This window comes from Melanotaenia boesemani, chromosome 3, assembly GCF_017639745.1.
Source record: "Melanotaenia boesemani isolate fMelBoe1 chromosome 3, fMelBoe1.pri, whole genome shotgun sequence".
In the NCBI taxonomy this organism is placed as follows: domain Eukaryota; kingdom Metazoa; phylum Chordata; class Actinopteri; order Atheriniformes; family Melanotaeniidae; genus Melanotaenia; species Melanotaenia boesemani.
This window is the reverse complement of record NC_055684.1, coordinates 39,335,502-39,359,982: the sequence shown is the minus strand read 5'-3', so window position 1 is coordinate 39,359,982 and position 24,481 is coordinate 39,335,502. Positions and strand designations below refer to the sequence as shown.

The window sequence follows — 24,481 nt, the reverse complement described above, 5'->3', positions numbered from 1 at the left end:
GCAGCTTCAGAAATGTGCCGTTTATGGTGGGCGGAACCCTGGTGGAGCAGCTCAGCTGTTGGCTCCGCCCATCGCATCGCCCGTCATGAGGTGATTGACAGGTTAGGCCTTAGCGGTAACTAGACGCTGATTACAGCGTAGTGAAGGATAAACAAACGCCGGAACACCGGAACCCATTCCTGAAGCCCCCATTACCGACCCAAACCGTGACGCACGGAGAACACAGCTAGCTACGCTCACCAATCTGATGCACAATGGCACCGGATACAAACAGTAGAAACAGTTACTTGGCTACATTTACAACAGTGCTAATATATTTTCAAGCTATCAGACTAATAAGGCCGAAACGATAAAATAACTGCCAGCTCTTACCTCTCCAGCTGTGTCACGGACAGTTGGTATTGAACCTGGCTTCAGCTTCAAACGGTTGGCGAAGCCTGCTTTCCATGCCCCCATGTTGTGGAAACAGTCCTCTTTGAAATGCTGGCCACAGACATGCAAAACCTTTGGAAGTTTTCCGGGTACATTTCCTCCAAAAATAAAATTAATCCACTCAGTCCTCGTGGGTTCAGTGGATGGAAGTAAAAAAACGTTTTCGTGTTCATTTATGCAGCCACAAACAGAACAGTGCTTCTGTCGCTTAGCCATGTCCGCTAACGAGGGTTGCCGAAGAGGGAAAAACACTGGGCGCTAGGTGATTTTTAGAGGGCGGGCTTTGAGAGCCGGTAAGCGGGTCCGTCGCTCTGTGGGGAGTGGTTATTGTCCCTTATGACGTCATAACGTACACGCTTTCAAACTCTCTCAATTCAGCGCTTACTTCCCTAGAGGTGGAGCAGGGGGGAGAGAGAGCGCCTGAAAGAGTTTCACACTTACGGGTCTCCTACACATGCGGGGGGACCAGTATGACTGTTCCAAAACCATTAAAAAGTGAATTTTGCATAATATGGGACCTTTAAATCTTGAAAGTCAAGTTTCTCTTTAATGACCAGGTTAAATTAGCATGTAGAGGAGGTCAGGGTGGACGAACAGGCCACGATCTGGATGCAAAAGGAGTCTTGTTTCAAGTTGAGAAGTCAGAACTGTATTTTCTTAGTTTGACTGGAACCGTTCCTTAACCTTCCCACATGTTGATTATAATCTTGCAAGAGAATGACTTTCCCCAAACTTTAAAGACTTTTTGGCTGTTGCTTGTCCTGGATTGTCTTTTATTCTAACAATGTGCTCTTCAGTCGGAATGGTAGCTTTTAACCTCATGAAAAGTTGTAAACATTGCGTTTGTAAGTTTGCTAACATTATTTTTAGCTCTCTAGCAAGCAGCTAAACCTCTACAGTGTGCTTTGTTGGCTCTGATCAAGCTATCAGTTCTTTTGCAAGTTTTACAAAGCCTAATATTAAGCAAGGTCAACAACAAAACCAAAGTTCAACAGGAAGGGAGGCATGCCAGTGACAGTTTTTTATTTTAAAGTAAAGCTAATGGCTAAACGGCTGTACTACATTTATTCTCCTCCAGCTTTTTGTGTAGTCACTGTTCATTTCTTTGATCAGCTACTTGTTTGGTCCTCTTTGGCTCTATAACAGGGATCACCAACTCCAGACCTTTTGGGTCAGTGTCCTGCAGGGGTCACACCTGATTCAAAATAATGGGACACCAGGAGGCCTGTGCAGAACTTGACAAGCTGTTGAAGAACCTGTGATTTGAATCAGGTGTGTTACATCAGGAAAACATTTAAAAACTATAGGACACTGTGAGCAGTGTTTGTTAATCAGCCTGTCCTGCATGTTTTAGATGTTTCCAACTCCAGCACAACTGATTCAGATGAACTGAACTGCTTCCTAGTAAACCTGCAGATGAGCCATTCATTTCATTCAGGTGTGTTAAAGTATGGAAAAATCTAAAACATGCAGGACAGGTGGTCTAGAGGACCAGGACTGAGAAACACCGACTGAGAGTGTTGGAGCTAACTGGCTGAAGAACCAGAGTTTTTTTTCTTTTCTAATAAACTTTTTCCATTTTCCTCTTTCAACCCTGAATTAGTCTGTTTGTGCCTAAACAGCTGGTGCCTCAATAAATTATTTCCTGAGTTGTTCGGCCTTGTTTCTGTCTGGCGATCAATTTTCTGCTTCTCAGTGAGTGAAAACAAATGTTTGGACATGGGCTGCCTCCTCCCCTCTTGTTTCTTGTCTCAACCATCTAGGAATTCACTCTGAACAAAAGCTGTATTTTAGCCACTTTGCAATCCATACTTCCGACTCTCCTGTAGCTCATTAACTTCTGCCAGAAGTTCCCAGGAGGAAGTCTGCAGGGTCAGAGAGTGGAATATCCTGCCTGTCAGTCAAACGTCAAAGCTGTCAAGTGTGTCAGATTTAAACCCAAGTGGAGAGACTGACTGGTCATTAAAAATCTCCCATGGAGGTGGAGAGTGCCTGGTGTCACAGCTGTCAAGGTGTCTGTACATCTGCTGCCATGTTTGAATGTCACCTCAGGCATGGCTGAGTCCAGAGAGACAGGTTTCCTCCAGATTAATGAGGAATAATGATGGAGTCACAGAGACGTGGAGCTTTTTTTTCTCTGTCCTTTTTGGTAAACTTTAGTGGACTTGTGTCAGTCCCAGCACTAATTTTTAACATATAAGACACTTAAAGTGTCTGTGGTTGGATACAGAGACATTTAAGGACATTCGGAGGAGATACACCACAAGATTTGGAGTGGCAGCAAAGGAAATTCATTCAGGGTTGTTATCAGTCAAGAGATGCAGAAAGAGCATGGTACGGAACAAAAAGAAGTGAGTAATTCAAAGGATTTGTGTAATATTTCTGACAGACTAGTCAGTCAGTCATTATCTGTACTGCTTTGTCCAGTCAAGGGTCGCAGGGAAGCTGGAGCCTAACCCAGCATTTAGCAGGTGAGAGGCAGGTACCCCCTGGACTGGTCACCACTCCATCGCAGGGCTCAGACAGAGCAGTTTCATCTAAAAAGTGTTTTTATTTGTGTTTGCCAAGTGGGAAAACAGCCAAACCAAGCTTTCCAAAGGATGTGTGAAGTTGTTTCCTCCATTCAGGCCTCCCCTCCTCATCCTCCTCCTGCCTGCTGTGTGTCTGCTGTCAGCCTCAAACGTTATAAACCCCGGTGGATTTGGAAGGCTTTTCAGGGGGTTTGTGATGGAGTCCCTTTTGTAAAGCTTCAGATGTTTGGGGTCAACTCCGGGCTATCATGCACCCAGAAGAATTATGGACCTGCAAAGTGTGAGTTTGTTATTGAAATGATAAAAGAAGTCCTGTAGGGATAGTATATCACAGATACCGCTCCACAGAAAGCTAAAGAATGTTTCTTAAAGGTGAGAGTGGACTCCAGATACAGCTCTTTTCTTCTTTTGTTTTTGGACCTGCTTACAGTGGTGAATAGCACCGCTGGCCTCTAACTGCACTCAGTGGTGAAAGCCTGACAGCCCAGGATGCCACCCCATCATCACAGACAAGGATTCAGAGAAGCTAGAGATCAATGAGTCATTACGGAGAGCGCAGACTGGGAAGCTTCCAGTCATGGCTTAGCTGCAACGCCGCCTAGCGATCCCTCAGCTGCTACCCTCCAACCCGCAGTGATAATAGAAAAAAGCCCTAGTGGGATTTTCTCTGGATTAACCGTTGAGTCCATGTCAAATATACTGTGCAGGAATAATGAGACGGGGCATCAAGCATCTTACCTGACACTTGGTGGGTTTATACGCTGCGCTTGGTTTACTTTCTATTTGTGGACTCTGCTTTTTGCTGGAATGTAGTCGTTGCTCATCAGGACTGGCGGCCTCCTTCGCTCCAAGGTCTCAGGTGTTCATTCGTGTGAAAAGGATTCAGCTTCCACAGAAAAGAAAACTGGCTACTGAATAAAAGATGCTTAACATGTGATTAACCTGGCTGAGGACCTTCTAAAAAGATTTTGTGGGATAATTCCTGTAATTCATGTTTGGCTCCTTTTTCTGTTAAACGCTGAGATTTTGAGAAAAGATTTGGGAAAAAAATGACACCTGTTCAGGTTTTAAAGTTTTATATGGACTCGTGTCTAAGGTATAAACTATTTCACAGAATAAATAAAACACATTTCATAGATTTGTGAGGCTGCTTGTGTTTATTTTCCTCTCTATCGTCTCAACAAATTTTAATTCATGAGCATAAATTAAACATTTTTTACAAAACTAGAACAGGCTGCTCTGATTGGTCAGTATCTTTGGCCACACCCACCATTTAATTTCATTAGCTAGATGCTGTGTCCCAATTCAGGGTCTGCACACTTCGTAGTGTCGATTCATCGGTTACATACGCCATCGTGGCGCCAAGCACTGTCCCGATTAGAAGGTTTGACCTCAAACGAGGGCGGCTGGTGATGCTTCCTCACGACCTCTTTTCTCCCAGAATTCATTCAGATCAGAAGTACATTTTTTTAACTACACTTTAATAGAAATGTGACAAAACCAAGTACATTAAAAACATGTTTGTTAAATGGTGGCATTAAAATTCTGTAATATTTGCTATTCGTGGATTTTAAGGGGTTATTGAAGAGTGTACCGGCTGGAAAACAGCAGCAGAGCTTCAGCAGAGACATTTTCTTTTTTTAACATTACTATTTATGTGTCCTATGATGCAAACAATAATTATAATGATTCAGCGTCCTGTGTTTTGTGAAATTTGGTGTTTTGTGTTTGGAGACCATTGCTGGTCCCATTCTGCTGCATACCCTGTCGGTCCTGAGGCATAGTGTTTCCTTAATAGGTACTCCTGTGTGTGTCCCGGACTACTTTTTGGTTGATATTGATCAAACCTGAAAGGGGAGCCCCTAAGTGAAAGTGCAAAACATCCCAGTAATCAATGATTGACAGTTATTATTTCTCTCATTGAGGTCACCTTGCCAATTTCAGCCTGTAGCAGAGCTGCAGGACAATCAAGCAATATGCTGGGAAGAGTGTGTTTAGTCTCCTCCTCAGATTTGTCTGGACCATGATACATACCTGGATATCTTGTGCTTATCCTGCTTTACTGTTGGTGTTGTATTGCTGATGGTACCCAAATTTCCTTGAGGACTCTCCAAAGGGATTAATAAAGTATTTCTATTTTATTCTATTCTATTCTATACAAGAGGGAGGTAAAGGTGTAAGAACATATTTCAGGCTCAGCGGAACTTCAGCTTCTAGAGGATGAAGGAACCAGCATCTCCTGATGGCCAGACACGATGCTGCGGGGATATTTTAGCTACAGTTGGGACACAAGTGCAGGACTATCTTGGACTTACATTCAGTCTGAGTTAGTACTTTACACTTTGAGTATGTTTTTCATGGTCATTTGAGTCATTGTTGAAAGAAGATGTATATCTGTAGTCAGAGTTCAGCCAAAATAACCTGCAGGCTTGAATTTTTACCTCAGAAGTTGCTCAATGTCACTGTTTGACCTGGGTGCTCCTGAACACCAAATACAGTTTGACATGCACATTTCCTTGAACGTATTTGAATAAAATCTAGTTGCTAAATGAGGTTCTGCTGGGTGGAGAGTGAAATGTGAGACCCATCAAGTTCAGCTTTTATGAGCTCCACACCAGTAGAGGTTTGTTCATAAACATTCCAGTTCTTTAGATTAATTCTGCTTGGCTGGGAATGTGAGAAGAACAGGAGAGGATTCTGATGATTTAGAAAACACATTTCCTGAGTTGGGAAAGAAATGAAGTGTTTACGGTGGGGGTGAGTAAAAGCTGTGCTGGGGGGTTATGGAGGAAGACATCGGGGATACTTTGGCTGCATATCTTTACTTTTTTTCCTGCGAGGGCCGAGGTTTTGGCCGACACTGCCAAATCAAACACTTCCATACGGCACTTTGGAGGAACCAATGCAAACCTTTCACACGCTTCTTTCTTTCACCCTTTCTCCTCCGTCTGGAGTTGCCTCATTTCTGGTTCATCTGCTTGTAGAGGCGCTGCTGTCATGTCCACGTGCTGCATCCGGAGTCTGGTCCATCATGGGTGACACTCATGAACAAGACGCATTTACTTGGGCATGGGGATATCATGATTATAGTTTCTTAGTATGATTTTTGTCAAAAAAATAAAAGTGATTTTGCTATTATCATGATTATTGTGCGTTTCTTCCACAACATTATAAATGTGTAAAATTAGATGAACAGGTTCTAATTATTTTTAACTTTTCATGCCAACATAAAATAATATAGAAGCAAAGTAAACTAACATAAACGTCCTCTGCTGTGTGCAGAATAAATAACATATTAACTGTGGATTTCTCTCAGAGAGGGCAGATGAAAGGCTAAAACAGCTCTACCAGGACTTGGGAGGTTCTTTCTGGAAACTACATTGTAAAAATACTTTTGAACATTTCTTTAGAAAGCAGGAAAACATCCAGCTTTGACTTCCAGCTGCTGTTTGACACACAAATAAGTGGAACAGTGGAAATAAAGAAACTAAACCACATATCTGGAATTAAATATGCTTCATGGGTGTTTAACTTTGGTCCTTGAAGGTGTCTATCCTGTAGGTTTTAGTTGTTTTGCTGCTCCAACACACCTGATTCAAATCAAATTGATCCAACAACTTCTTGTCAACTTTTTCACAATGACCCATTGATTTCAGTCAGGTGTGTTGGAGCAGGGAAACAATGAAAACATGCAGGATAGCAGCCCTTCAGAACCAGAGTTTAACCTTTGTTTTAGTGTATTTAAGTCTTATTTTCCTTATATTTATTTATGTATTTTTATGTCTTTTGTTTTTGTTCCTTGTTTTTTTGTGTGTATTATCGTCATTTTAGTCACAGACTAAAACCAAAGCATCAACCTGTTTGAGTCTGTCCTGGCAGCTACTAGGTGTGAAGCAGGGTACGCAGGTCGCCAGTCCTTCTCAGGGTGAAACATACTCCACCCATTTCTTCCTTTCACTGCATCTTTTTAAAGGCTCATTTTTTCTACAACTAAAACAAAACCAGGATGACTTAATCCATTTGTTTGGAGGGAATAACGCTTCCTCAACCATAGTTTCCCACTCCGTTGAGGGATGTTTACGATTACTTAATCATGGCATTTAATACCATAATTAATTGTGAAAGAAATGAAATGATGACATCCCTACTTGTGTGTGTGTGTGTGTGTGTGTTATCAGACATGTCGGTCTGCTTCTTCTCTGTTCTCCCCTGCAGCCATCAGGATGGTTTTATCACCCTGTTAGCTGCAGGGAGATTACCAGTGACAAACTGGGATGGCTAAATCGGCTTGGTAAACTCAGTGACCCTGCTAACCGCCACCCATCCCCTGAGCCTTTATATCTCCTTAACACCACCTTACATGGGCATAGCATGTGGTCTTTCAAAAACAGCATTAACACAGATAAAGCTGAGGTTGTGTGGAGGTGTGGACTGCACAGGAAGAAATATTTAAACATAAGTTTTCACTTATACAATGCAAACAAGATCACATTATGGAAATAAGAAAGGACTAAAAGACAGGAGCTAAAGTTCTTTTCCTTTTTTTCTTTGTTTTTTATGTTTTTTTTTAAACAAGCTTTTTAACGGAACATCTGATGAGCCCTAAACCTTAAATTGGTCAGTTGGGGACAACCTTCCCCAGCAGATGGGATTCCACGGTTCTTATGGGAACCTATTATCTCGTTCTGACTCAGAATGAGGATAAGATTGCAGAGCCTACGGATGCCCTTTAAAGCGACCGCAGTTTACAGACAGCAGGCTTATAGCGTCAGAGGTCGTGATGGAACCTGTAATTTTCTGAACTTGTTCAGAGCAGAATTAGTTGAGTTTAGAAAGGGAAGATGGTCATGTGGTTCTCATGGGTGCATGTGTCCGGGGTGCTGCTTGTTACGGGCTTATCACGGTAGACGGCCCAGCTAGGCGGTGTTGACAAAAGGGTAATCGTCTTTGTTTCAGATGAACGCCCCGACAATAGAGAAAACAAGAGATGAGGCAAAGTGAACATATGCATGAAAAAATGGGGGTTTGTTTTCTAATCCCATTTCCTCTGCCTGAGGCCTGGGAATCAGGGACGCATCGGAACTCAGCTGATCATCGGCAGTTTTCAAAGAGGGTCTCTGTCAACAAAATCTGCCTCCTGTTTTATTTAATCTCCATTTAACCAGAAAAATTAACTCATTGAGGTTAAAAATCTTTTTTACCAAACTCGACAATGAAGCTTTTCTTGCCTGCAACTTCTCCTCCACCCTGCCCACCCATGAAACAGGAAGACGAGTGCTGAGGTGGTACCATCCACTCCTATCCAGGATGAGGGAGCTGTGGGAGACTGGTGGGAGGAAGAGACCTGGAGCTGAGCCACAATGGCTGCTGTCACAATCTGTCGTGCCTCTCAGGAAGGGGCTGGACTCCTACAATGTGACCCCCACACCAGTTAAACAAATAAGGCATTCTTAACCATGATAGTAGCCCACTGGTGTCATCTACATGTGGTTGCTATATCCTGTGTCTTTCCACTGACCTGTTGGGAGGCACCTGAGAGATGTATTGTTGCTCTGAGACATTTTCCTTTCTTGGTTGTCTCAGTGGTGGACTCGCCCTGCAAAGAAAGCCCCTTTTTACTAAATATACTGAACATGTTTACCCACTGATGCTTATAAAATCAGCCATTACTGAGTGGAAACGGTGAGACTGCAGAGGAAAATATTCACTTCATCCAAGCCATGAAGTTCCCATCATTTAAAAGAACCTCATGTCAGCTGAAATTGGCTCTCTGATGCAGCTGTTTGTGTCTGACAAAGAGGGAATATTACAAAGATAACAATTAATAACATTCATGGGGTGCTGAGCATTTCTGGGATCCCTGAGCAGATTTTCACATCGGTGACAGATCCACAGTAGTTTCAGCTATTTAAAAATGGCTTTGTTCTGTAATTTGACACCAGCTTTGAACCTGGAGGGGATTTAATGAGCTTCTGTCACCTTCATTGTCATGACACCCACAGACAAGTTTCTGTCGCCATTTTGCTTTATGATTACTTACAAAATAAGGTGAATGGAATATAATAAAAAAAAAACACTCAATTGCATCTGAGTTTATTACACACTTGAGGTGCTGTGCTGTTTCTGGTATGAGGTGAGAAACATTAAACTCCAGACATGTCCGGAGGGGAAGGACATTTCTGAAATGTAGCTCATGTGGATTTTAACTGAATCTGTTTGCCTGTTTGTTTGTTTTTTTTACCCTATAAGTTTTTTTTTCTTTTAATGCACAAAAGCATCTTGCTGCTGCAACTTTTCTGACTGTCTTGGGTTATAGAGATGTTCTGTACCCGTGTTATCCCTGAGGTTTAGTACAAACTCACAGCTGTGAATATGTCTCTGTGATTTGTACTCTCGGGTGGGGCGTCCTGCTCTGGCCACCTGAAGTCATTGTTAGAATTTCATATATAAGGCAAGGAAGGTGTTTTTTTGTTTTTTTTTGCCCTGTCCTCTCCAGCATGGTAGCAGCAGAATGATGGTCTGGTTGGTCTGTTGTACCAAACAAGTTAGATTTGCCAAGAGGAGCTTTATGGGTATAGGGTTCCTCTTGACTGTCTGATTTTTTCTTTTTATTTATTTCTGTTAAATTATGGACTTTATGGAATCTTGATGGACCTGACCGGAGAAGACGGAAAAAAGAGAATGAACAGAAGTAAAAAGGATAGTAGAAAAACGGAAGAGGAGACAAAGATCCAGCAGAAAGAAGCAACGAGCGTCAATCCAACCTAACAGCAGACAAGCAGCTGCTACACCTGTACAGAAACACAACAGAGAATTTCCTACAGCTTTTACAGGTAAACTAAGCAGACAATCATCAAGAGTTCCTAAAAAATAACCAAGACAGCAACAACAACATGTATCACAACAACAACCAAAGAACCAGAAACACACACACCTGACCCAAAGCATCTCTTAGTGTGTAAACCTACTGGACACCTCAGTGCTGAGTCAGCATGCAGAGGATGAGGAATGAGGAGGATCAGAGATGAGTGTGATCCTGCAGATGTGACCACGCTAGAAAGGTCCCAGCCAGAGCCCCACGCGGTCACAGGGCACAGGCCCCATTGGGGCAAGATCGGTCATCCAGCGCAGGGTCCAGGGCCCCAAGAGTCCAGAAGCCATCCCTTGGTCCTGGGGCAGCAACCAGGCACCAGGGCATGCACCAACCCACCCCATGGTGGCACATCTGGGCAGACCCAGACCCCCCCAGCACTGACCAACCCCCCCATCTCCAAGAGACTGGGCCAGCCCTGGCCACCAGAGCCCTTGCCCAGCCCGGCCACCTGGCTCAGAGCTGGGCATCACTGACCCAGGCCCAGGGTTAGGGTCAGTGTGAAATTTGAAGCTTGTCTGTGGTAATACAGACTAATTTCTTTCCACCAGGTCCCCACAGCTGTTGTTTGTCTCAGACTAGCAGCAACGTTCTGCCCGGTGTGATCTGGAAAGAATGAGTCTGAAGACATTTCGTTTTCACGTTGAAATCCGAGTCGATAAAATGTAGCGCGACATTTCTATGCTGCTCTATGATACGGCTTCACCACAGGTCTGCAGCGCTGGCGAAACATTGGACTGTAGCCACGTCCTTCATGATACCCTCACCACACTCATCATCCAGAGCAGGGAGAGACACTCCACTAACATGGAGATGAGATGGCAGTGATGCCGTTTGTCCAACGAGTTGATGAGTTTCGGGTTTAAATCCGGGTTGTTCACGGTGTTAACTGAGAAAAAGTTCTGTTTGTTTATAACTTTTATCTCTGTGTCTTTAGATTATTTAGTCGCGACTCACATTTTTCTATTTTCTTGTGTCGCGTTGCAAGCCCCCGTGTGCACGTCTGCGTGAACGAGCGCAACATTTCACATGTACGAATGTCGCTTGGCTGGAGGAGGGCAGCGATTTCCGCCTCATCGAGCAAGTTCGATAGAAAATGAATGGAGAAGGAGCGACGTCGCCTCCCGTGTGTCCAGCCCACTGGCGAGGTGTTTGCAACTCACGCTGAATAAAACTAAAACAGACGGGGCTGTGGGAGGAGTCTGCAGCTGTGGGAGGAGTCTGCAGCTGTGGGAGGAGTCTGCACCAGAGCGCTGCAATGCCTGCTGCACTCGATTTGCAACTGAAAACAGCAGAAGAAGAAACTGCGAAGGACATAAATAATTGGATCCTTTCATTTTTATGATTGTTGAAAACCCAGATCATAATTGCTATTAAAATTCGATTAATCACCCAGCCCTAGTGTGAGTCCAGTGACTTAAACCAGTTTTAGGATGGTTTAGTGGGTATCACTGAAAACGGAAGCTTGGAGAAGTCTGATCATTGGTCTTCACAAATGCATTTGGGTTGTTATATAATATTTTTATTCAGTCTATGAAAGATGACAAATTTGTTTGATGTTGAAATTTTTAATAAGTTTACTTGGTCAAATGCTTTTTCTGCATCTAAGGGCATCTAAGGAAATGAGTGTGGATTCCAGATTATGTAGAGTAGAATAATCTATTATGTTCATTAACCTTTAATAAAGCCTGTTTGGTCAGGATGTATTATTAGAGGGGTTATTTTTTCTATCCTCATTTTAAATTGGACGGTAACTGGATGGAAGTGTCGGGTCTTTTCCTGGTTTTAATAGTAGAGTAATATTAACTAGGTTCATATTTTTTGTGGGCGGTCCTGAGTTCTGACGTCGGTTTCAAACAATATCAAACATGGCAATGGTGCTGAAGATGATAATAATGCACGCTCTCAGAAAGAAGTATAAAAAGAGTGATTAGGTGCTGGTGGCCTGTGCAGCCATGCTGGAGCTATACTGCCCCCACAGTTTCCAGCGGTGCTGCTCCATTGGCTCCACCTGGGTGCGCATCTGCAAGTGCTCTGAAAATGGACTGAAACACATATATAGAAGGTGGACAGGAGACTCAGTCTAACGTAGATGATGAAAAAAAATGCAAAGACCAAAGCTGGAAGCTTCTCTGATGGAAAGTGTTTGTTCTGCTGCCGCGGCAACTGGCTCCGCTTGTTGTAGTTTGTTGTTCTGAGCAACTGATCCAGAGATGGCAGTGTGTCTCTACATGTGAGTGCGTCCAGTATGTGGGGATTATAGTCTGACATTTAGCCAAGACATGCCAGGTTAAGATAAGGGGACTAAAGGTACTACAGCTCTTTGAGCCAGGGTTTTATGTTTAGTCTTTGTAGCTGTTACTCTTTCTTTGTGGTATGCAGACTCTTCTGGGCTCCGGATAAAATTAAATTTAGCATACTAAATGTTCTCAGGAAACCAGAAGGTATGCATATAACTGTGGCTAGACAGATACTGTACACTGGTGCTTGACCGGGTCATGGGGTGTTGTAATTCACAGTCTGAATGCATGCAGAACTCCGCTGAGCTGGAACTCTGTGATGACGTAAAACAAGCTAACAACCTGTCAGCCATATTGGATGTTCACTCTCAGGCCCATTGCAATTCTGGACCAACCATCCAGTAATGCCACTTTACCCCAGGCAATCCCTGTTTCCTGATTCCACTCAGACCCAGGAGAGATAACCCTGACTCTGAGCTAATCCCAGATTAAACGAGAACATAAAGCACTGCCACCGCTGACCAATGACCTGTGATCTCTTCGTGTCTCCTGGCTCACGTATGAGCAGCCCTGCTGATCATCCAGAGAAGTAAACATCCAATTGTGACATTTTCTGAAGACCCCAGGCCAATTCAGACAGCAGATTGACTGGGAAGGATTTGTAGGAACATACATGTGGGATGGGAATGAGGCAAGCCGTGTCACTGTTGAGATGCAGACTGTTAATAAAAAGCATGTCCATTAAAACAGAGCCATGTTTGTGCAGATGTGTGCTATTAGATCAAAACTCTCAAGGGAGGATTTCCTGCCCTACCAGTTCTCACATCCTCCACAGCTGGACCTCTGCTTTTATATGTTTCTAGCAGACTGAGAGAGAAGGCCGTTCATTTGCTTTGACAGAGGCTGCAGTGCCAACAGCACGTTATTGACCTAAAATTAGTTCTATTTTGGATACGATGCAGGGCTGTTAGAGGTGATAAACTTTCTATTGTGTATTATTTTTTTTTACCAAAGCACACACACACACACACACACACACACACACCACCACCACCACCACCATGCCTGCCCATCAGCTTGCTGGACTCGGTAGACAACAGGAGAGGGGCTTAGCTGATGGGAGCCAGAGGCTCCGGTGATAAGGCCATCTCTCCGCATGAGTGCTCATCAGAGCTGACAGTGAATACAAATTGCTGCCATTAGCGAGGAGGGGCAGTAGATGCAAGCAGGGTAGGGCACAACAGTGACTCCTAATTATAGTGCTGGTGAGCCCCCCCAGGTTGGTAGTGGGGGCGCTTGGTGCAGCAGTAACGAGGCGGCGGCGGTAGTAAACGATGAGGTGTCACATCGCCCTCTAACACAAAGCATCTCAGATGCTGTGAGGACGAATGTGCTGGTTAATGATGTGTGATATGGGATGCTTTTAGTGCCTTTCTGACATGACCGTTTACATTTAACGCAAGTTGAGACAAGAGGGGGTCACACCTTCCCCCCGAGAGGGAACACGCAGCAACAGAGCACACATGGCAAGTCATGAATAGTTAAGTAGCTTCATTTTTCTTATGATGTAGCATCAACACGTTTATTTCTGGCTATAAAGATGTCTTTTTCCCTGAAACAAAGGCAGTCATTAGACAACTAAAGGCTGCCATGTGCATGAGATTCAGCGATTTTGTTTGTATTCAATGGTCCTAAAAGACTTTTCCCACCCCAGTCTGTGGTTCTTTCAGCCTGAAAACTAAAACAGAGACTCATGAGGAGCTTTTATTCTCACTCCATAAGGCCCTTTAACCAGAACGTGCCCTACCACCATGTCACTGTGTCACTTATGTAGCTTCGTGGTTTTGTTTACTACATTCATTTACTCCTGAACATTCTGAAAATAATGAACTGCTGTTTTCATATTTAGCATGCTTACTCTCATTCCTATTTGAACTTTTTCTTATTGCTGCTTTGCTATTCTTAAACTTATATTTCCATTCTGGATCTGATTGCGTTTACATTTCACTGCGTATTGAGTGTGTGAAATAGAGCAAGTGACAAGCATCTTGAATCTGAAAGCATCTACACTTTTTTAAAACCTGTTAGGACCAGGAAAATGTTTTATTATTTTATTTTTTAATTTAACATCTTTAAAGTCATAATGTTGAGCAGGGCTCTAAAAAAACTTTTCTGATCACTATCAAGTGGCTGGTAGCTTCCTAAAGTTACCGGCCAATCAGACTTTGGGGTAAATGAAGCCAGATTAGCAGCACCCTCACTCAGAATGTGACAAATCTGAGTGATGCTCTAGTCAAAGACTTTGCAGATGTAAATGAATATTTTCAAATAAATTCACAGTTTGTGTTTGTAGATCAAGTTTGTCATCCTGCAAAAAATAAGGAATGCGGAAGGACAGGAAGTTGCCTGTTCTCTGATTGGACAGTTTGTTTGGTCACTATCCAATCAGACTGACGTTAAAGACGGACAAAGTTTGAGTTCTACACACAGTTTAGTCCTTCACATCTGTGGACAGGATGTTTGCAGTGGACTTCTTTTATTTTTATTACTTTTTTTTACAACCATGCAAATCCTTTTTGGGCATTTTTTTTTTTTTTTTTTTTTTTTTTTTTGCAGGATGATAAACTTGATCTACAAACACAGACTGAATTTTACAGCTGTCATTTCCAGCTGTAACATCTTTATGACTTTATATTTGGCCCCTACTAGCTGATGTGACGCTATGACCGAGCATGGCGCTTTTTGACCTCACAGAGACGAAGGCGAGGCGAGCAGCCGCTGCGTTCTCACATCGTTATTGTTTCTTCGTATTTAGCAGCAAAGCTAAAGCTCACACATCATTCTGTAGCAACACCGTCACTCAGCTGGCTTTGAAACGTAAAGCTTCCACAAACCCAAATAACTCATGTAAATGTTTGACACGAGCACAAGTTGTGTTGAAAAAAGCTGTTTAATGAGTGAAGGAAGGCGCGGTGGGTCCCGGAAGTCGTGAGAGCAGGTGGTAGCCCAGGCCTCCAGTGGCCGCACGCTGGGCCACAAGCACGAGAGCTTTCCTTAATCTCCATCTGCATGTCTGTGTGCTTAGTAATTGCCCCATATCAGGTGTTTCCTTGTCCCGCTGATAGTTGTGCTTGATTAAATGATAAGAGAGAAAATAACAGCCACTGTCAGATAGTGGTGCTTGGATATGAGCTAGTACCATTCCTACTCTGTAAACACAGCAAATTCATGTCTTTTAAGTTTTATAAATGAAGTGTAAATGTGCTTTTTCTTAATTCTTTTGTTTTCTTTTTTCTTATATGTGTGTGTGAATGAGATTATTATGATGTGTTTTTTTAAATTGCTATACACAATTATACTGCTATTATATGCTATACACTTTAGTTTTATTATGTAAAGAACTTTGTGTTGCTGTGTTGAAAAGCATGTTATAAGTTTGATTTGATTTGAAATGGGCTTACAAAAAACTCACCTGAAAACACATCAGCAAACATCCATTCAAGTTCTCACTAAACAACTGTTTTTAGAAAATATCAACAAATCCTTTTTTGTCATTAATATTTAATTATTACAATTTAATTTTTGAGAGGTGAAGCTGTTACCATTAGCATTTTTTTTCAGAGGATTTTGTCTATTTTTGGGGCCAGAACAAGATTTTAGCTGCTCAGCAATCAGTGGCTGTTGTTTTAATAGTCATCCTTCCAGTATAGTTCACACACTCTGTCACTAAAGTGACAGGCAACATGAAAATTACGATCTGGCTCTGTGGTGCAGATGTAACCACTGACCTCCCATGAGGAGTTCTTAATGGTTGCCTATGCTTACTGATTTGATGTTTTATTTGTTGTCATTTTATCTGTACAGCACTTTGGGTACCCTGGGGTATAGAAATAAAGGTTGATTGATTAATGCATCAGTGGTACTTTCAGAGACCTGCAGGTCAGTAGGTCTGTGCATCTTCACTGGTCTCACGATTCGATTAGATTTGATTCATCACTATCTATCGCACCCTCAGTTTTCTTTATCACTGCATGTTGCTTCTTTCTTCATCAATGAATACAAGTAGTCAGCTGAGAAGAGAGTCCCTTCCTCTTCACCTTCCCGAGGAAGAAGAGCTGTTGTTGGGCCTTCTTCATCAGGTCAGAAGTGTTCACAGTCCAGGAGACGTCAGAGGAAATGTGGACGTCCAGGAACTTCATGATGTCCACACGCTCCACTGCCTGCCGAGAGGAGCGTGCTCAGTCTTCCTGGACCTCCTGGAATCTACTAGGACCTCCCTGGTCTTGTTGATGTGAAGAACCATATTGTTCTTGGAACACCATTTTGTGAGACTCTGGACCTCTTCTCTGTAGTGGGGCTCATTGTTGGATATGAGACCCACCAGTGGGATCATCCACAGACTTCCCAGCCATGGTGGTGGGGTGGATGGCTGAGCAGTCCTGTGTGAAGAGTCTTTCCATAGTTCAGACAGAATTTGGCCTGAAAACATTTGCCTGTAGGTATTCTAGTCAAATTGTTACTGAACACAGAGAATATTGTTGAAGTAAACATTTGTTGATGGACAAAGTTGTTGAAATTCCTTAAATCCCTTAGTCCATGCTAACTGCTAGCTTTCCAGTGGTATTTTCCGTTAGTCTTAAGCTAACTTGTCAGTTTTTATACATTTTTATGTGTAATCTTGCACAAGTTCCTGAGACAATGAATGTATTTCCAGTGAGATACTGATGTATTTTCTGTATGCTTGCTTAGTTTTTAGTTTTCCTAAGTAAAGTTTTCAAAATGAATTCAGCCTCAGATCTGCGAGCTGTTGCAGGAGCCACATCACGCCACACATAGCAGACAGCTGAATATATACATTACATTATTATAATTGATTATGTTCTGTTGCTGCATCGTTGCACAATTGTCCACAGCGGCATCCCGATCAAATTCAACACCCCTACAGGTCGCCCATGGCATGAGCACCAACTCCCCCTGATGCCATCATAGGTGCTGGCTCTGCCACCTTTTGCTGATAACAGCCTAGATGGTTATTTTGATCTTTGAAAGATAAAATCACATTTAATTCTTTTACTGAGATGAAATGTAGACTCATCTGATCACAGAACATATCTTCTTTCTTCCTGTCCGTCTGATATTGAACTCAGCACTGTTTCTGCACAAAGTTGATCTGCAACTTCCCTCTTTTCAGGTTACATGTCTGAATGCATCAACAGACTGGACTGAAAATGATTTTCCAGGTTTCTCCTGAGCTCAGGTGGCTGAATTGATCATGATGGCATGCCAGTTTCTCATGCAGTGTTGCCTTTGGGCTCAAAGGTCTCACACATCCAGTATTGGTTTCATGGTGTTTACACACTGAGATTTCCCCAGACTCCCAGATTTATTTCAGAATATTATGTACCATAAATGTTGAAAGACCCAAGTTTTTTTGATCATTTTCCATTGGGAAATGGCCATAGTTGCTTTCTGGAAAGAGTTTGGCGCAAAGTAATTTTTTCTTGGAAAGACTAAACCTTTGGTGAATGTTCCTTTTATATCCAATAATGGCACCCTCACCTGTCATCATTTAACATGCTGATTGTAAAGCGGTTACTACTTTATTCTGTAAACTATTCTTTCTTCGTTTACCTCTCAGCTCTTTTTGAGTATGTTGCTGGCATTAAATTTTCTAATTACATTAGGTCAGTCAAAGAAGATTAATTTATCCACTCAATCATTTTCTTACCGCTTCGTCCAATTAAGGGTTTGCTGGGAAGCTGGAGTCTGTCCCAGCTATTAACAGGTGAAACGCAGGTACACCTGGACAGGTCGCCAGTCCGTCGCAGGGCCACACAGAGAGACAAACAACCACTCACACTCACTCCTACATGATGTTTGCTTGAAACTTGAAACTTGCCTTGCCGCTTATTCTCAGCATTTCTGGGAAGGATGTTTGCTAATTGTGAGCTTTTTTGGCCTTGTCAAGATACTTGGTAAGAAAGTGCAAAATCTTCAGTCACCCAGCAGTGAAATCCCACACTGCCATTAAAATTTAAACATTTATGCTGGATCTAAGGAGTGATGCTCAAATAAAATGAACTTTGCTTGTACCGATTAGCAATTTCATAAGCAAATTTAAATGAGACCAAAGTGCCGCCTGCAGAAACAGCCTAGAATTCTTCAGACAGGGAAGAGTATTGTGTCGGGTACAAATATAAGAGCATAAATGCAGCTTTGTGCAGGTTGATGTGCAGCAGATATGAATATTTCAGTGACTGAGGTTCACACAAAGTAATGAGGATTGTGTCACGCCTAACGAGTCTCAAACCTGTGGCACTGTCGCTGGTGGCATCTCCACTCATTACTCCACCTCATTAAAAGTTGACCCAACTGCCAAGTGCATCAGCCTCAAAAACCATCTCTAAAGCTATTTTATGCTGCTGCACCAGTGCCCTTGCAGTGAGGTGAGACTATAGGCCTACAGAGAAGCAATAAGTCTCTCTTAACTGGAGTTTTGCTTCTTTGCATTGACAGCATTCCAAATATTTGGCGAGGGTTCCTGACAAGTGCTGCCTTTGATGTGTGAGAGCATGTCACCTCTCCGCCTTCTCTTAAACACCCAAATTATCACTCCTGCCACTCTGGTGTGTGTGTGTGAAGTAACACACCTCTTTCTGACAGGTTGGAAAGTGCCTCAGGCCGCTGCGCAGGTAGAGCAGCTTGTTTGTGATGTGCCACAGGCTAACAGGGTATTTTTGTCTCTTTATTACACGACCTAAGAACGTTGAGTCTACCCTTATTTAGCAGAAACACCCTTTAATTTAAAGCTGCTTCAGATAAAAAGATCCTGTTTTGCTTTGGTCTGGGCAGGACAGACCGATGCAGGCGGCAGCTGTGAGCTGAGAAGACTTCAATTCCTGCTCATCCATATTGTTCACTGCTCCTTTCCTGCTGAGGATCAATGAAACCGACCCCAAACTTCTGCCCTCCCCCACCTCATCCTACCCCTCTCTTCTCCACAGGGAGCATTGCAGGCTTCAAGCAGGGGCATGCTCTGCACCGACCTTGCCTGCACTTTTAATTTACCCAATTTGATACCAGAGAAATATGCAGCGGGGTGGAACACCCATATCAGTGTCATGTAACAAGCGAACACCAGGCTGTCAGATGCCAGGATGCTTATCCCCCCCGATTCTCTCCCTGTCAGCCTTCCTTGTTCATACACTTTAATGTCACAAAGTAGATGCCCCTGTGAGATTACCGTTGCTTGCCTGGTTTGAACATCATCGATTCAGTGACTACAAATGTGAGGACACGCACCCCCCCCCCCCCCCCCACCCCCCCATTTTTTTTTTTGTGATTTGAAGTTGGTGAGATAAAGGTGTAGCATGTTGTAAAAGTCTAAAAAGTTTCACAGTCCAACCACTAATGCCATGATTCCTGAGAATTTGCTCAGAGTTACAGTATGAGTTGAAGGGGCTGTGTACTGTTCAGCCATGCTGGATGCAATAATCTGTCCATAATTAGAGGAAATTCTTCTATAACCGATACACACTGAGGAGCAGGATGCATTAACAGCAGAATCTGATCCATAACATTCAGCCTCCTCTTTCCCTTGTGTAATGACATGGTGGGAAATCTTCTCGTATAAGACTGCAGCACAGTGCACCTTCTTATTTCTCTGCTCTTACTCTGTGCCAGTAAACTCTTCCTGTCCAAACATATTTCCAAAGTAAACTCGGTCCGTTGGCTATTAATTTAAGATGGAGAGATATGCTATAACATGCAGGCCTGCAGCCTCAGAGATCATCGTCAGCAGCCAAGTATTCTCTCAGGAGGCGGAGGAGGGGAGGCTGGCTCATTCTGACAGTGAAACATGTCTCCTCTATGTTTCCATACCTCATTTAAAGTCAAAAGAGTACTAAAATACATGCTTGTAACAGTATGAGGGAATTCATCCAACACCCTCCAGTTCTACAACTGCATTGTGGTGCAACTCTGGCAGCATGCAGACAGCCTGCAACTGATTGCATATAGAAAGACGAAGGTTTGGTTTCCACTGCTGTTTTTAAATCACATTTAGAAGATGCAGAATAAAAAAAAATGTGTAAATAAAAACACTATTATCCCCACTCTAAGTCTCCAGAACGATAAAGAAACTTGCATGAGCAGCACATGGCAGCAGTGCACAGCCACAGGCTGACTCGGGGCATAAAGACTGATGTTGCAGCAGAATGTGTATTTATTTGTGTGCATCTTGTAGTGAGCTTATGTGCGGGGTATGTACTGTGTTAAACTATTTGACGGCTTTGGGTAAAGACTTTGGGCTTTGCACATTTTTAAGTTGACCAATGAATGAAAACAAGAAAATGGGAATTTATTTCCTTTAACACTCCACTATACAGGCCTACAAATTTCACAGGTAATAATGATCAGAGATCATTTAGAATGACTTCTAGAAGTAACCCTGAGACGTCCGTAACATCCTGTTTGAGAAGGTAGATTAGTTTTTTAAAGATTTGCTTTGGTAGAAAATGGAAAATGAATTATTGTTGTACTTAACCGTCTAGTCTCTAAATGAAGGAGGAGCTTGGGAATTTAATTCTGAAATAATAATAGTTTCAGAAATAATTGCAATGCATGCAATTTAATGAAATAAGATAAAACAAACCACAGTGTTCTTTTTGCTGGTTGTCAGCGCTAGCCCAGCTTTGCTGCTACAGGATGCAACAAATCTGTTCATATTTAGCAGAAATGCATTCAAGCCCAGAAATGATATAAAGTTCCTTCCAGCCTCTTCTCTGTGACTTGGGCTTGTGATTATTTGTGAGAAGTTTAGGAGCTTTTTAAAGGTTAAACTTGTTGGAGAGAGACTTATTAAGACGTCTCAAATTGCAAAGACCATGAAAAGATTGACGATCTAAAAGCAAAAAGTCTCAAACCTTAAATATTAGTGATGTTGGCGAAGTGTGACTGAATGAAGAACATTTCCTCAACAAGGGAGTCAAAATCATATGAAAATACAGTAAATATTATTTCCAAGAGCTGGAGCTGCTTCATCTCTGCCGGTCTCTTGGCCGGTGTGTTATCTGCAGCTCTGCACAGCTCTGGCCTGGAAGCAGTAGCCCAGTTCTCTGCTCTCAAACATCAGCGGACACCTTTCTTGCGAGCGGCGCGTTGAGCTGTGAGAGCAGGCAGGAGGCTGATGGTGGGAGAGGAGAGGATTGTGTGTGTTCAGCAGACTGAGGACGGCGTCACCAGTCTTCATCTTTAACTTCCTCTGCATGGATTCACCTGCATTACTTTACACAAAATGAACACAACAAATTTCATTAGAAAACAAAACAATGATGTTTTCTTTTGCTGTTTTGTTACTTTTACAGCCTCAGTGAATAAAAAAAGGTGAATGAGTAAAGTTGGAGACTCGGTGAGTGTGGGGATCATGTTCCCTCGACGACTCACTTTCACCTCTAATAGAGCCATTGCCATTCCCCAGGGGGAGGAAGCAACGTGTTCCTGAAACAAAGCCCCCGCTGTGTGTGTGTGCAGACCCCCCAGAGTGAACCTACACACAGTAATGGGCTACTTTAAGAGTTTATCTGGCTTTAATAGACACACTGGTACTCTGCCTCCAGGTTTTAAATCTGCAGGATAAGTCTGTGTGCTGTAATGTGGCTGAGCAGCTCAGCCTCTCCGAGCCCGTCCTACAAATGTAATCTGCTGCTGCAGGTTAGCTGATGAGGCTGGGGAACACTGCAGTCTAATATGTTGAGCTTAATAAAATGTGACTGGCTGATAAGATCAGAGACCATTTCCAAATTTGATTTACCTGCCAGCATGTCAGCGTCTGGGAATAACAACATGCTTTCCTCTCATCTTTCCAAGCTGTCGGGACTCAGACCCATTTACACGACGACTCTGACACAGAAAACGCAATGGTTTTGATCGCTTTTGGCCCGTTCGTTTCCACAGTTTCTCTATACTCTAAGATGGTCCACTAGCAGTGAGTGATTTGGGACCGAGCCATGCGTTTGCCTGGCATCGGCTTCAGCCTGGAGACGAGCTGGGCGGGCTGACCTCCAGAACAGAGCAACAGCTGAGCTCAGTCTGCTGGCATTATACATCTTTAGTCAACATTTCAAACAAGCACAATACCCAGTGGCCCCGCCTGAGGCGAAGGTTGACTTTGGGGTTGAGCTGAGAAAAGACTGAGAGAATAGGGAATGACGTGTAATAGTTAAAATGACTTCACTCTGTTTGGACCGCCTTCATGGAGAGGGTTGGACAGCTTAATTCTCACGGTATTAGAAATAGCATGACTGACTAATTCGAGGAGGATGAGCTGTGAGGAAATTCCATTATTCATGTTTTAGCAGTGACAGGATTCAGACGTAATGCAGAGTGCACTTAGACCAAAATGTCTGGTTATCAGATGACTTTGAGATTAAATTACACGTTTGTTTCTTAATGCGTGGCTCTCTATATGGTGTGTTCCCATCGCCTCCTCAGCTGACAGATGGCCCCATCCAGCTTCCCTCTGACAACAAACACTGAGGAGTCGCTGACAACCTGCTTCAGGAAGGGCTTCCACAGGGCCTCGGGAAGCTTGTGCATGTACAATTCGTTCTTATTTGTGCACACAGACACACAGGGGCTCATCATTCAACCTGAGACTCCCAACACAAATAATCACAGGATCCAACCACATGTTGCAGAACTGTGACAGCTGCCAATCACTCTGCTGGCCTGTAAACATCCCCTCAGCAGACACAATTATTAAATCAACCTATACAAATATAGAAAATCTAATGCTATTAATCTCTGCTTATTGATGTAACCCCGTGTTAAATTTAGAAATCTGGCTGGAAAGATATCAGATTCCATAGGGAGTCTGTTTAAAAAGCGCTGGAGAAGGTGTTTATTTTAAGGCCCAATGTCGGAAATGTTGATGGCTTGGCATGCCTGAATGTCCAGACCTCTTCTTCAGAAACACCTAACAGTCTCACAGGAAGCCAGAAATTCTGCCCTGTAACATTTTAGAATCTGGAAATAACTCCTATGAGCCCAACTCCGGAGTGGCGTGCTTCAGGCCCCACACTGACTACATTTCCTGCTTTAATTATACACTAGCAGCCCTCTGTTCGGATGCACATGCAACAGTCAAACAAGGCTAACAGTATTTGACAGTTTATTCTCTGGTTTCTTTGCACCACATTTTGGCTGCATAATCAGCACAAAAGAACTCTGAGTAACCTCAAAGTGTGGTTCCGTCCTAGTTGAGAGAAAAACGGGACTTTCCTGCTCTTCTGAGTTAATGCTCTGTTTGTCCAACAGTACTTGAATGCCTCCCGTTAATGCTTCTCCCTTATAGATTGCGAAGGAGTGTGTTTGTCTATGGTGGGGCATGTGACCTTTGCTGTGGGAGCTGTGGCCTCTCCACTCTGCCCCTGCACATAGTCGCTGAACTGAGAACATATCAAACAAACACTCCAACATGGAGCTGACAAGAGACTGGATTACTCTTAGCATGTGAAGACATGTCAGCAGCATTGTGTTACCAAAGGCACAAAACTCCTCTGACCTTTTAGAATCTGGTGTCTAAGCAGGGAATAGAAGAGTTTAAACCCATCAAAACTGTGTGAATAAGCTTCATATGACTTAAACTACCGTGTCCTTGTTTCCTGACCTCCCACTGAAAGTCACAGCGAAGAGAGACCCTCTGGCTCCTTTTCATCCACTGAGGAGGTATTAGGCCATCAACACAGTGTGGCAGAGACTCAGTAGCACTTGTCTTTGAAGTGTGGTGTTAAGTTGCAGCAGTGTTGGTGGAAAACCATTAGATAAATCCAGGCAGAGATGCAGGAGTGGCATGAAGAATATGCCAGTTGGTTATGTGTGTGTATGTGTGTGTGAAAAGTGCAGCTGTCATTATCGGATTCGTTTCTGTCTCCACGCAGAGCTGAGATCTACCGGTACCGCTCATCACTTCGCCTACCTGCTCAACACATCTGACTACCGCATCCTTCGCATGGACGAGGACCACGATCGCATGTATGTTGGCAGCAAGGACCACATCCTGTCCCTGGACCTCCATGACATCAACAGGAGCCCCCACATTGTAAGATTCCTCTCTTCGCTTTGACTCTGTTACACTGGGGTAAAGCAGAAGTCTTTAGCTCAGCACCCCCGGAGCGAAGCGTTCTGTTCTGCTGCCCCGGCAACAACCTTTGTCTTTGTCAGTTGACGTGTAGTTCCTGGTGTCGGCTCATTAAAACACTGGAACTATGACAATCCCAAAAGGACTAATATTTGTCTGGGTGGATATTTCTTTCACAGGTTAACCCCCAAAACCCAACGTTTGCCACTGATGTATAGCAGGTTGGATCATAGTAATAAAAAGTTTTCTGCCCCCCCCCCTTTTTTTT

The 24,481-nt window shown here is 43.2% G+C and overlaps 1 protein-coding gene across 2 annotated transcripts in view; it reads left to right on the top strand.

Moving 5' to 3' along the window:
- sema3fb (sema domain, immunoglobulin domain (Ig), short basic domain, secreted, (semaphorin) 3Fb) overlaps positions 1–24,481 on the top strand; it is a 70,317-nt gene that overhangs the window by 20,347 nt on the left and 25,489 nt on the right. For both annotated transcript variants that reach the window (XM_041979637.1, XM_041979635.1), the window contains exon 3: positions 24,014–24,174. In XM_041979637.1, the coding sequence (XP_041835571.1) occupies positions 24,014–24,174 (161 nt within the window). The remainder of the gene's footprint in view (positions 1–24,013; positions 24,175–24,481) is intronic.